The sequence below is a fragment of the Andrographis paniculata genome, unplaced genomic scaffold (genome assembly GCF_009805555.1).
Source record: "Andrographis paniculata isolate CXL003 unplaced genomic scaffold, ASM980555v1 Contig52END, whole genome shotgun sequence".
NCBI classification, from domain to species: Eukaryota; Viridiplantae; Streptophyta; class Magnoliopsida; order Lamiales; family Acanthaceae; genus Andrographis; species Andrographis paniculata.
Window position 1 is genome coordinate 6,545,635 of NW_026137587.1, and position 13,161 is coordinate 6,558,795.

The following is a 13,161-nucleotide window of genomic DNA, read 5'->3' on the forward strand; positions in this document are numbered from 1 at the left end:
ATTGAACAAAATAAAACTTCCAAATTTGGGGGTTTTGTTACATAATATTTTTTGTTTATTCAGTGTTTTAGTTTTAAATTTTTTTATATGTAAGAGATGTAAAATTATATTGTTAATATAAAAAAACAGTAATTTATATTAAATATTGATTTTTATATAAAGAATCGTATCGGTAAAAAAAGAATTGAAATAACAAACTTAATGTGTTTTATTTATTTGTGATTTGAATACTTTAAAATTAAATAAATATTTAAAATAATATTTTGTATGAAATTTTTATATTGAGTAGTATTTTTTTTCAAACTAAATAAAAATTTAAATATTTGAAACTTTATTAAAAATATATACAGAATAAACAAATAGTAATTGTGTGTTTATTTTGTATTTAAGTTTGAAGGAATATTTTTTATATGAAATATAAATAATATAAAAATAATGAATATATGTAATATATTATGTTTTTTAAAAAATATATATTAAAAAAATTTAGTTAAAAGTAATCTCCTACATTAATAAATTAACCTAAAATCAAAATAGGGGCATCAACTATTGAGAGAATATTTCATCATTTAAAAAAAAAATGTTACTTTTTGGGTTTCAATTCATTTATGTCGAAGAACTCAAAATTATAAATTTTTTATTTATAATAAAAATAATTATATATAAAAATAAAAAAAATTTATAAAAATATTTATTTTCGACACAATATCGAAATCAATAATCAATAAAATACTATGGGTATGCTTTCTTTATATTTTTTTTTACATGTATTTTTAAATAATTAATACATTATACCCATTCACTAATTTTATATTAATTATACAATTCTCTATATCATTGCAAATTATTACACTGTACAAACACACTCTATTATTTCTTATTTTACTTAAAAACAAATAAAAAACAAATATACATTTTCCACTAAAATAAAAGGAGTATTATAAACTTTTATTATTAGGCTTTGTTTTTTTACTATTTTTCTCTAAATATCCTTCAAAAATTAAAAATAAAAAATAAAAAATAATATACTATACACATTTATCAGTTTTATATTTTTTACACAATTTTTTTTTTCATATATATATATTTTTTTAACAATCTCCTATATAAATCTTTTATCCTTCTAAATACTACTTATAAAAGTTTGCCCTAAAAATAAATAAATAAATAAATAAAAGTCAAATTTTATAAAGGCAAACATATTAGGACAATGGAATATAAAATGGTACTGTCTTGCTAAAATATAGAAGTTTATAGTTGATTATGAATAATATTTGTTATGATTTTACTTATATATGCTAATTTTTAAAAATTTTAATATTATTTATCAATAATAATTTCTTTAAAAAAATATAATATTAAATAAAATATATATTCATCTCACAAAATATCATGCTAATCATATAACTTTTTATTATAGTCAAAACTTGTAAAAATATTATTTAAATAAAATATTGTGTTTGTTTAGTAGTATTTTAATTTGAGATATTTATTCTACGTGAAATACGGGTAATTATCGATAATATAAAAAATATTAATATTTTATATTGAAAATAAAATACTACATAAAATCGTATCAATGAAAATGAAACAAACCCTATATTATTATTACTATATATATATTTTAAAAAAAAAGGGTAATTTATTCGAACAAATTTACATTGCTCAGAAATCGTGTTACCTCTAAAAAGCGACTTAACAATATCTCACTTCACAATCAAATGGTGGACTAAATGGCAAATGCGACTTTCGCCCTCTGGGTCCCACCTGACAGAAGACAGCTCAAAATTCTATTCACCCATATTTCATTCATCGCAATTATTTTATATGACAAATTATTTGTAGATAGAGACATATAACCAATCTTTTGACATGAATAATAATTTCCTTAACCTATATGAGAAAGAAAACACACAAGGGTATCTTTTGTTTTACATTTCTACCTAAATTAATACTCCCTTCCTCCGCCTACAATGTTTACATTTACTTTTCAGGTAATATTTAAAAAATAATAATATTTTAATTATAATAAATAGTTAAAAATAGTATAATGATATTTTTGCTCTTATTTTTTTATGTATAAATAATGATATGATGTAAAGTACGAGTATTTGTGAAAAAAAAAAGGTATTTAATAAAATGTATATTTTGTAATTAAACGTCCCAAAATAGAAATACATAAATATTGTAAGTGGACCGAGAGAATACTACTGTACTTTGAAATTTTATTTTATTTTTTAAAATTATTTTTTTCTCTTAAAGTGTTACACTATAATGTAATATTACTAATTTTCAAGTCTTTTAAATAAAGAAATATATTTTATATTTAAAATTCTTTGTTCTTTTAAATTAATTTATATAAACTATATTAAATATACATACTACCAAAATTAATTATTCGCTATGATACATTATATATTTATTGCTATATTTTATTAAGATATATATTAACAAAATTATCATAGTCAATATATATTTCTAATAAAAATATAATTTTTTTTATAGAATAATATATTAAATATTATTAAAATTAAAACAAATCAAATTATTTGACTTTTTAAGGCCCATTTATAAAGATGAAGCCCAATTATAAGATAAAGCCCATAATTCTGTACTGTTATCAACCTACGGGATGGTGCGACTTGTCAGCCGGGTGAACGAACGGATTGCAGGTGAGGCGATCGGTGACGCGAGTTCCTGCTTCGATGTGTGTGTGTGTGTGTTTCTGCGTTTTTGTCGCTGAATGTTTCATTTGGAGACTGGATGATGTTGATCTTTAGGTTATCAATTTTATGTGCCTGCTTGATTGTTGGATTGAATTGTGTTTTCATAATGGCTTAATGTTGTGTTGTTTTGCATTCCCTTGCTTATAGATAATCAGTTGTTAAGGTATCAGGCTTTATTCTTATTTATTTATTATTATTTTCATTGTATTCTAGTTCAGCACATTTTTGAAAACTTGAAGCTTCGTTAAAAGTTTTTGGCTTCTCCTGGATTCGATTGTATATTTGTATCCATTTTGAATTTTTCTGTACATATATATATATATATATTCACTTGCAGCAAAGTGTACTGTTTATCGGCTTGGTATCTATGCTTGTACTGTTAAAATCAGCTGCCATCGCTTGTAAGCGAAAGATACATCGAAAGTTTCTTGATTGATCCTTATCTGTTTCCTCAGGAAAAAATAATTAATGATTTGCATTTATTTGACTTCGAATTTCACGTGTTGCTTAGCTTCCTAACTGTTGCGAGTGTTCCCCTGATCTTTTTGACAGAGGAAAAATGCAATCACTTCGGAATGCTATATTGGCTTACATGAGAGTTGAGGTCCCTATGAAAGGACGTTGGGTTCCACAGTATCTGAATGGAATACACAAACATGAGCAACTAATGTGTATGTGCAGCACTGCTGCAAATAGCAGCCAGGATGAGGTTGTTGATAAAGTGATCGATCTAGTGAAGAAATTTGACAAGATTAATGCTACTAAAGTAATAATTTTCTCTGCTCAATGATACATATTCTTGTTATTCAATAGTCATGAAATTTGCAAGATTAGTTCTATGTGTGCTCCTGTGAGCAGTTTAGAAATGGTGCATTTGTTAGAATGTAACTTCATTTCTCACTTGTGGCAAGGATTGGAGACTTGCTGCCATAGTAGTTAACATCTTTTTAGATGCTTGCATCCTCGTTTGACAAACCACCTATCGAAATATTTTTGTGCATTTTTTGAAAGCAGATTCATAGTTACTTACAGTGTTATGAACTTATGATGTCGAAGGTAACAGAAACTGCTGATTTCCAGAAGGACTTAAGCCTTGATAGCCTCGACAGAGTGGAACTTGTCATGGCTTTTGAGGAAGAGTTTTCAGTCGAGATTCCTGATTCCGAAGCAGATAAGCTTAAGTGTTGCCTTGATGTTGCTAAGTACATCATTTCTAATTCATCTGAAGAAGCTTCTGAGAGCTGCTAATTGTGTTCAATAGTGATAGGGCATTACTTGTTAACTTCTTCTGGTTGGTTCAGTTACCATGTTTACATGACACTGTTGTTGTGCTCACATCATGAAAATTTTCCAGAGATTTGATTCTCCATTTTCTCGAAAATAAATTCATGCGGCAGAACATATACCATTGTTTTATGTATATTATACACCAAACAGAACACATGCTTTAGTACAATACATCAAAAGTTTAAATAACAAGCAGATGCCCATTGTAGCCTGCAGCTCAGCGTGACTATAGCGCCATCCTCTTGTTCTGCAATTAATCAGTATCAATTTGCATATTTTGTTTTAGATACCGGACATATATCACATGTGATTCTCTCTTTGTGTCTCACTGATGGGTTTAGGATTTGTCGCCAAATATATGTTATCTGTTGTGTAAGTGCGAACGCCTTCGCCTAGGAACGACAGCTTTATGGCTTTATGCTTTCCGGTGAAAGAATGGCGACAAAGACTACTCTTTGGAAGAGAAAGAACTTTGACAAGGCACACCTTTTCCAAGTTAGGAATAGCATGGAGATATGAGGGAAGATCAATTAGGAATTCTCCATAACTATTGGTGCTGCCTCTTGCCCATGATTTCTTTCGATTACCGCTGCTGCCACAGAAAACAGCTACTGATGCGCCTGCAATTATAGAACGGTACACAGATTTCTTATATGGTTTTATCTTCATGCTAACTATGATGCCTGAATTTCATTAGGTTGTAATATTATTTTCTTGACTTGGTTTTAGAGTCCCTTGCATAGACATAAAGTGTTGGTCTTGTTTTTTCCTAGTTTAAAACTACACCCACTTTTGCATGTAAGCTGTTAGTAACGATTATATTTCATCGAAAATTAGAAAACACTATCAATTGTGTAGTTACATGAATGCACTTGTAGTAAAAGGGAATAGATCATATACCAGAAAGAAGAAGAGAGAAAGGACTGAGAAACAAGGGTAGTGATCCCATCTTTTAACTAACAAACAAACCAATTGTTAGGCTGATTGATGTAATGTGTTTAGAAGACACTCCAAATTGAATCTGCATTGTGTAAATTCTAACTTTCTTCCAAGTTCATACTATTCACTCCTGTTATTAGCAAAATGTATGCATATACATCTGTGAGAATGTAGTAGCATCACTTTACAGTAAGTTAATTCAATTAGCTTTTCACGAGCTACTTGAAATCTTGAATAACAGATTAACTAATACCTCAGGAAATGCTAACTTGAAGATGTTGTAATTTATACATGATTTCAGTTACCAAATTGAAAATGTGGCATATACATTTGTTTCGAGCTTTATAATTTGTAGTTTTTGATTAACAGAAAATGAAGTTTGTCATAGTTCTTGCAGTACTTGATTTCATGAGCAGAGTAGCAAAATCATTCAATCTGTACAAGATGAAAAAAGATGACAATTACCCGAGACTGGAGTTTGTTTGGAGCGAACTTCACGATCATGGCAAAGAAGTTTGCCACCAATTACTACCGTGGACAGACTATCTTCCCCGTAACCACCCCAACGAACCACATCTTCTCTGCTTGAAAATTCAGCCACCAAATCCTCACTCCCTGTGGCCAACACTGTCGGAATTTCCAGGTATGCAATAACCATGATAGCCAAGAAAATTATCTTCACTGAATCCATATTTATCATGTCCTGCTGAACTGAGAACCAGGTTGTCTATGTAAATATATAGAGAGATCTTACATGGTTTACATGCCGGTCTCGACATCCCAAAATTACAACTCTGCCCTCCTCCAACTTAGATGTTTATAGTATGAAATCTTCAGCATTCATCAAGTGTAGGGCTATAGCAGCCATTTCATCTACTATAGTTGGGAAAATTGTAGTTGGGAAATAGAAGGCTTAAGATATGCAGGTAGGTTGCCTAATATTAATCATGTCATGGTCACACTAGGCATTCTTGTTTTGACAGTAAACCTAATTTTTCAAGCCTGTTTCAACCATTCCCATCTACACATGAAATTAAATTTCTATTTAACATTAATATTGCATGTATCTGCATAAGAAGACAATTGTATGTGTATAATTGTTCAATTAAAATTTTTTAAAACTTATAAATATTAGTACAACATATTCTACTGATTCTATCAACTCTGGAAATCCATAATCTAACATAATTACAGAGGACCAATAACATTTGATTAAGCTTCCATACTGAAGCAAACAATACATAGGTAAAGTATCCATTTTCAATAGTGACTATGCAGTAAATTTCAAATAATATCGAGACCTGGGCCATTAACATACAAATACGCTGTCCGGTCAGTAAAAGGAGTCGGAGTTGGAATAGGTGAAAATCCTGTGTAGGTTCCGCGTATCTTTGCTTGGCAGATCTCAGCAATCTTTTTAATGAGTTCATGCTTGTGGACAGATGGTTGGGCAAGGTATTCTTCGAATGGCATCCACTGAAACCATAAACCATCTGGTATGAGAATCTTCAATAACGGAAACAACTTGCAAAGTTACATAATAGCGAATTTGCGCACACATATAGATAATTAGACACATACCCAGCTCGGGATGTAGTAGTATTATGGCAAGCATGCCAATTTGATCGATCTATGGACAGATCGAAAGATGAAGTAACCATAGAGAGCCTACTGTCATAACAAATATTCTCAGTTGGTGACCTACTGAGTGCTCCTCATTTACTTAGTTATACTAACTGATATTTATGTTTTAATATTTATAAATTATAAGTATTAGTATTTACTATAACATAGATATTAATTAGTATGTCAACAAACTAGACAAGTCCTAATGCAGTAAAGTGGAATGTGTGCAAAAATTCATATAGAATGTATCATCTTAACTAGTTTTACTTAGCACAATATGTCGAAAGCAAACCTGGGCGGCCTCAATCTCTGCTGCCTGTGGTTGGAGTTCCGAGGACAATGGTTGTAACATGCACACAAAGAACAGGTCCGACTTCTCGAAATACGCTTTGTGGCTCTGTCTGTAACTCGAGCAAATTTTCTTGTTTTAGCAACAGAGCAGATGGGATTGTGTAAAAGAAAACTGCGGTTATAACAGCATGCTTTGGATTGTGTAAATTGTTTGAAAAACTTCAAATATTCTGTTCCCAGTTCCGGTGCTCCAGGAATATGTAACGATTGCTAGTGAAATAAAATGAACATAATCCATACTTCAACTACAGGGTTGTAAAAGTACCTGAATGCAAGTACTTCCAAAAATTTGGAGTCGACCTGAAATAGAATCAACAGCAAAGTAAAAACAATATTTAGACGACTAGAGCTATGCTTTTGAAAGAATATGAACCAGACGACAAAGTTGTCTTACTCCAGTTTCTTCTTTCACTTCTCTAACAGCGGCGTTACATATATCTTCACCCTGCGAACATATACTTTGTTACTGCAGAAATCAATCAGTAGTTTCTTATAGGGCAGTGTTTCTTCAGTTATGGTTATATGTATTTAAAAATTATAAAAAATGAGGACTAGTTAGACGGACTTCATCAACAACTCCGGTTGGGAACTTCCATGCATCCTTTCCACGGAATATCCCACTATTCTCCTGAACTACCAGAACCTGAATATAAATCAACAGCAGATAAACAAAGCGAATTATGCATCAGCAGTTGATAAATTTCTCAAGGCCTTCATATTCCTTTATTATTCTCAAATTCAAATTAAATTGTGAATGATATAAATTCCAGAACATACTTCATTCTTTTCATTCAGGACGAATGCTGCAACACCCACACGATGTGAGGCGTTAGCCGGAAGTGTATTTGCAGTGTCAGGAAGCCAATGCACTAGCATCAAATATTTGGGCTCTGCATGATGAAAATAGAATCCTTCCTGAAACAGATGGTGTCCATTCCGAGAGTTACAAAAACTGTAACATAGCTTTTGTTGATGATTCTATGCTTCCTCATATGTGATATAACCTTTCCAAGTATAACATGGCAACAACTAACCTTAACAGCAGGCTCCACAAGATTCACAAGCTCAATCGGGATTTTGATCCAAATACCCCTCTTTCCCTGCAAACACATCCCTCCCACAGTTACGCGCAGAATCTAACAACAAAACACATTCTGCCGCTTGATGTGGAAAACAGAATTTATACTTAAGCTTAGGATATCGCTTTGGTTAATGTTGATTTTCCCAAATAAACACCAATCAAAAGCTCAGATAGTGCAGATAGCACATGCTCTTTAAAATGAGGATCCTGTAGTAACATTTTGTGCTTTCTTGTAGTTATATATATGTATAGGAAGAGAGGGGAAGAGAGTACCTGCTGTTGCCAATGTGAGAGTGAGGCTTTGAGTATAGAAGCAAATGCAATGGAATCCATGGGTTCACAGGCCATTTCAACTATCACTCCTCCATGATCATCATTTTTGCCCTCAAGGATTCTACCTACATGTGGAGTTTGCTTCTCTGATAACACGGATGATGGAGATGATGAACTCATTGAAGATCTGATGCTCTGGTATATACCAAATCTCCTCTTGCCCAATCTCCCTGAAATAGTCACAAAGAAAATTTCACCCTCTTTGTAAATTCATTATAAACCTTCCAAATTCGAAAACAAATTAGGCCTTCCGATCAATATTCTGCACCTTGAAATGAAATCGATGAGCTCGAAGTGGAGAAGGCGCGTCTACTGAACGAGGGGAAAGGAACAACTCTGCAAGTGGCGTAACAGACAGCAGATGGCCGACAGATGAATCTGACAAAAGTCATCGCTGCTATTTATTGGAGCTTATAGCAAAAATTATACACACAAAAAAAAAAAAAAAAAAAAAGGTTAATTCTTAATCGCAATCCTCTTCGCTTTACAGTAGCACACTGTTCCTTAATTCGCCCTAAATTTCAGCATCAGCTTACAGAAAATACAAATACGCTAATTCTTTTAGCGGTTCAACACTCGTCTATCTATACATAGAATAGAAGAAAGCATAGAATCAGAGACTGAAAAAAAGGATGAAACAGGTAAAATAGAGAGAACTGGTCGATTCCACTTACGACGGCGAGCAAACGTTCGCCAGTTTCCGGCTGGCGGATGGCGGTGGTTCCCGATTCGATGACTGTCGATTGACAGCTTCCGCTCGAAGCTTGTGTCCTTCCTGGCGACTGATTGATTTTTTAATGGGCCTCGCTAAAAATATATTAGGCCTTTTATTGATTCTTGTTATTGCCCAATAACTTTTTGATGGATACTTTTGGGCCGGGCCAAAGTTGGGCTTAATCCACATTAATTTTGTAGTACAACTACAATATATAAACATGGGCCTTTTTGAATTCATTTTTGGGGATTCGTATTTTATGTAAATTGATTAAACATGTGTTTGTTTCAAAATAATTTTAACATAATATAAAAAAATAAATATTTAATTTGATATGTTTTTAAAAATGATTAATTTGTAATTGTAGGAAGTATATATAAGGTGATAATGAAATTAATAATTGAGAATTATGTTCTAATTTTATTTTGAAAAAAAAATATTATAATGAAATTGAATAGATTTTTCTAATATTTCCCTTGATAAATAGATATCTTAGTAAATTATAATCAATACTATTAACAAAAATATGCATAAATTAATTTAGAACTCATACATATAGGATGATATAAGCAAAAATGAGTTGTATATTTAAAATTAATATTAATAAAATTGGATAAAAATAGAAAATTTTCTTTTTATGGTAAAAAAATAGTAGTAGAAATATCATAAATTTTTACTAAAAATGAAACGAAAATATATTTGAATGATATCAAAAAAATAAGAAAGTAAAAATAAATTGAATGAGGAGGTGCATAGTTTTCAATAAAAATACACAATTTTTTTTACAAATTATCATGTCAAAATATTATTTAAATAAAAACCCAAATTAAATCAATTTTAATTCACAACCAAACAAACCAAATAATGGTCTGTTCATTAAAAAATTTAAACTAGAATCTACTTATACCTTTTGTTTTTATCTTTCATAAATAAATAAACATTTATATATATTTAAAAATTATTAGGTTTGTTTGTTTAATGTTTAATGTCTCTTCTTCTCTCGAAGTTCCGAGGTCTGTCATTACGCCTGTTCCTCTCATTAGCTCGGGCATTATTCCTCACCCATTCCTCGTGAGATTTTGGATCATAAGGAACTGCCTGACCATTGATAAATGGTTCTCCTGCATGATGAAAATAAGAATATTAAACTTACAAATCACCAACTGTAGAGTGTGAGCTATCATAATTCAGATCAAATTTAGCATATCACCAACCGTAGACTGTTAGCTATCATAATTCAGATCAAATTCCATATCACCAACCTTAGATAGCACACTTCTTTCAGGATATTTAAATTTAGAAAAAAAAAAAAAAAAAAGAAAGAAAAAGACTGATGTCCAAAACTAAAAGGCTCCCAATACATGGAGAATGTAAAATCTACTTTCCTGCATGAAGAAATTATGACGAAAGATTCAAAAAAAAATATATTCTCTCCGTCCAACTAAAAAATTTTACGTATTTCTATTTTAGAAAGTCAAATTACAAAATAAATATTTCATTACATACCATACTTTTTTCTACAAATATTTTTACTTTACATCACATAATTACTTTTATAACAAAAAATAAGGGCAAAAATGTCATTACACTACTTTTAATTTTTAATTAAAAGTAAATGTATACATTGTAAGTGGAATAACAGAAAAATATAACAACTTACTTCAAGAAGAAGGACTCCTCCTCTTGCTCCGGTGACAATTTTTTCCGTAGAAAAATTGTCTTATACCATTAAAAATTTCAAAAAATATAACTAATAAAAATGAATATAACGAAATAAAAGGAAAATATAAGAATTTGAGGAATAAGTAAAAGTTTTCGGCTTTTGCCATAAATTAAATTTTAGAAAAAGAACAACACGTGTAAAACTTGCCTGAAAAATTTCTTTCTCCTGGTGACAATCTTTTCTGTAATACAAAGAGATAAAGTAAAAAAAAAAAAAAAAATAGGGCTAAAAACTTATAAAAAAATCAAAAAAATATAATTAATAAAAATAAATATAATGAAATAACAGGAAAATATAACAACTTGAAGAATAAGTAAAAGTTTTCGGCTTCTGCCATAAATTAAATTTAAAAAAAAAAACACGTTGTAAAACTTGCCTGAAGAATCTTCTTCTCCTGGTGACAATCTTTTCTGTAATACAAAGAGATAAAGGGAAAAAAAAAATAGGACTAAAAAATTATACAAAAATTCAAAAAAATATAATTAATAAAAATCAATATAATGAAATAACAGGAAAATATAATAACTTGAGGAAGAAGTAAAAATTTCCGGTTACTGCTATAAAATTTTTTAATTTCTTATTTTTTTCTCCTAAATAAATACTAAATTTGATTTATTAAAAAAATTTAAATTGATTTTTAATTTAATATATAATACTCGAGCAATCAGAAAAAATAATATATAATTTTATTTTTATATAAATACTAGAAAATAATAATATTTTAATATTAAAATAAAATATATACAAAATAAAAGCAAGATCACGATGGAAGAATTTAGCCGATTTTTGTGGAGTTTTTTCGATACATATTTCAAGTGATTGATAAGTCATACCAAATTTTGCATGTGTTTCTTTTTTTAGATTTTTAATTTGAAACTGAAATTTCTAGTCAGATATTTGAACTCAATTTCACAAAGACACTATAAAATCTTCAAATTCAAACCACTAATAAAATAATTCAGATTTTTTTTAAGAAAAAAAAAAAAAAAAAAACAATTTTGATTGCAAAACATACAAATTATTACATCACCTGAATTTGAAACACGAGGGTTTCTTTGCTTTTGATTTGAATTAATAATTTTGATTTAACAATATTTTCACGTAATATTTTATAAAAATAATAAATATATATAATATATTAATATATCTCAAAAAAACATATATATATTTTTGTTAAAAAAACGCACTTTACAAATAAATTTAGGGTGTGTTTGTTTGGGGGATTGAATTTTAATTCAACTATTCATCATATTTTTTTTCCCAAAAACATCAAATTAAACACCTATTTTTTATTTTTTTATATCATATTAAAAATTAATTTACATTCAAAACATCACATCAACACCTATTTATATCACGTCATATAACTATTCAAAATCAAAATTTTTACTGTTCAAATCCAACTCAAAATCTAAAACCATGAACAAACACACCCTTAGTTGATTGTTAAAAAAACATAATATTGACATATAGAAAACAAAAAAAAAGGCATTAATTTAATGGATAACTTAAAATAAAAAATTATATTATCTCCGTCCAGCCGTAAAGTACACAATGATTTTTTTTAATATTAACTATTATATAAAAATATAGTACAAATAAAGAAAAAATGACAAAAATACATCTGTTAGTCTATTGTATTCCTTTCGTTCCATAATTAGGTATTCATTTGTTTTTTGCACGTAGTTTTATAAATATTAGTATTATATTGGGATGTAGTAGAAATAAAATAGAAATGAATAAAATAACCTTATTAGTATAGTGTGATATAAATGTAATACATTGTGGAATATATTGTAAGTTGTAAGGGTATTTGTAATATTAGACATATAGTACCGTTACTAAAAAAGTGAAATGAATAATGTTATGAGACGAACTTAAATAGAAAAATTGATAGTTTGTTACGGGATGGAGAGAGTAATATAAATACAATCATATTTTTAGAGTAAACTAAACAAGTAGATATTTTTAATTTTAAATACAACAACACAAAAATATATGTCTATTTTCTGGTTGGACGAATGTAATACTCCATCCGTCCCAATACAATAGTCCTGTTTACTATTTTTCTCTATCCTAAAACAATAGTCTCATTTTTCATAAATAATCATATCACTATAAAACTATCATTACTTTTTTTTCATTATTATTACACAATTGCCACTACTTTTTACACTAATAGATTCACGAGGGCAAAAAAATCGTTTACTCGTACTTTTTACTAACTACCAATATAATATCAATAAAACTTGAATCCCATGTCAAACATAACCAGACTATAATTTTGGGACAGAAGGAGTATAATTTATTGGTAAAGAAAAACTATTCATATAATTTTGACACCTAAAAAAGACTAAGCAAATTAATATTATAAAAAGGA

At 29.1% G+C, this 13,161-nt stretch overlaps 3 protein-coding genes across 10 annotated transcripts; 1 reads left to right on the top strand and 2 right to left on the bottom strand.

Annotated features, from left to right (window-relative positions):
* Positions 1–2,622: 2,622 nt before the first annotated feature.
* LOC127254485 (acyl carrier protein 3, mitochondrial) lies at positions 2,623–6,982 on the top strand. 5 transcript variants are annotated; one of them, XM_051279600.1, is made up of 4 exons: positions 2,623–2,672; positions 3,279–3,492; positions 3,783–4,649; positions 5,350–6,982. In XM_051279600.1, the coding sequence occupies exons 2-3, from the start codon at positions 3,286–3,288 to the stop codon at positions 3,972–3,974; spliced, it is 399 nt and encodes a 132-aa protein (XP_051135557.1). In that variant the 5' UTR covers positions 2,623–2,672; positions 3,279–3,285; the 3' UTR covers positions 3,975–4,649; positions 5,350–6,982. The 5 variants fall into 5 exon arrangements, with proteins under 5 accessions (XP_051135557.1, XP_051135556.1, XP_051135555.1 ...); XM_051279599.1 differs by having other exon boundaries at positions 2,659–2,780; positions 5,322–6,982; XM_051279598.1 differs by having other exon boundaries at positions 2,659–2,780; positions 5,341–6,982.
* On the bottom strand, positions 4,314–5,652 carry LOC127254484 (uncharacterized). Its single transcript, XM_051279595.1, has 2 exons — positions 5,418–5,652; positions 4,314–4,633 (listed from the first exon to the last, which is right to left on the bottom strand). The coding sequence occupies exons 1-2, from the start codon at positions 5,650–5,652 to the stop codon at positions 4,314–4,316; spliced, it is 555 nt and encodes a 184-aa protein (XP_051135552.1).
* LOC127254482 (nudix hydrolase 2-like) lies at positions 6,237–9,275 on the bottom strand. 4 transcript variants are annotated; one of them, XM_051279594.1, is made up of 11 exons: positions 9,018–9,132; positions 8,832–8,927; positions 8,612–8,721; positions 8,284–8,513; positions 7,964–8,029; positions 7,707–7,844; positions 7,495–7,572; positions 7,324–7,374; positions 7,195–7,229; positions 6,871–6,979; positions 6,237–6,428 (listed from the first exon to the last, which is right to left on the bottom strand). In XM_051279594.1, exons 4-11 carry the CDS (start codon positions 8,461–8,463, stop codon positions 6,237–6,239), a joined length of 849 nt encoding a protein of 282 aa, XP_051135551.1. In that variant the 5' UTR covers positions 8,464–8,513; positions 8,612–8,721; positions 8,832–8,927; positions 9,018–9,132. The 4 variants fall into 4 exon arrangements, with proteins under 4 accessions (XP_051135551.1, XP_051135548.1, XP_051135549.1 ...); XM_051279591.1 differs by lacking the exon at positions 8,832–8,927 and having other exon boundaries at positions 9,018–9,275; XM_051279592.1 differs by lacking the exon at positions 8,832–8,927 and having other exon boundaries at positions 8,612–8,753; positions 9,018–9,128.
* Between the last annotated feature and the right edge of the window lie 3,886 nt (positions 9,276–13,161).

What these genes read in the sequence shown, in the direction of transcription:
- LOC127254484 (XM_051279595.1), bottom strand. Translation starts at nt 5,652, where the DNA reads ATGATAAATATGGATTCAGTGAAGATAATTTTCTTGGCTATCATGGTT. An exon ending in CAAACAAACTCCAGTCTCGG is followed by an intron (nt 4,634 to 5,417) that starts GTAATTGTCATC and finishes CTATAATTGCAG; the next exon opens with GCGCATCAGTAGCTGTTTTC.
- LOC127254485 (XM_051279599.1), top strand. An exon ending in ACAAGATTAATGCTACTAAA is followed by an intron (nt 3,493 to 3,782) that starts GTAATAATTTTC and finishes ATGATGTCGAAG; the next exon opens with GTAACAGAAACTGCTGATTT.
- LOC127254482 (XM_051279591.1), bottom strand. Translation starts at nt 9,247, where the DNA reads ATGTGGATTAAGCCCAACTTTGGCCCGGCCCAAAAGTATCCATCAAAA. An exon ending in GCGAACGTTTGCTCGCCGTC is followed by an intron (nt 8,722 to 9,017) that starts GTAAGTGGAATC and finishes GACTTTTGTCAG; the next exon opens with ATTCATCTGTCGGCCATCTG. An exon ending in TCCTGAATGAAAAGAATGAA is followed by an intron (nt 7,573 to 7,706) that starts GTATGTTCTGGA and finishes ATTTATATTCAG; the next exon opens with GTTCTGGTAGTTCAGGAGAA.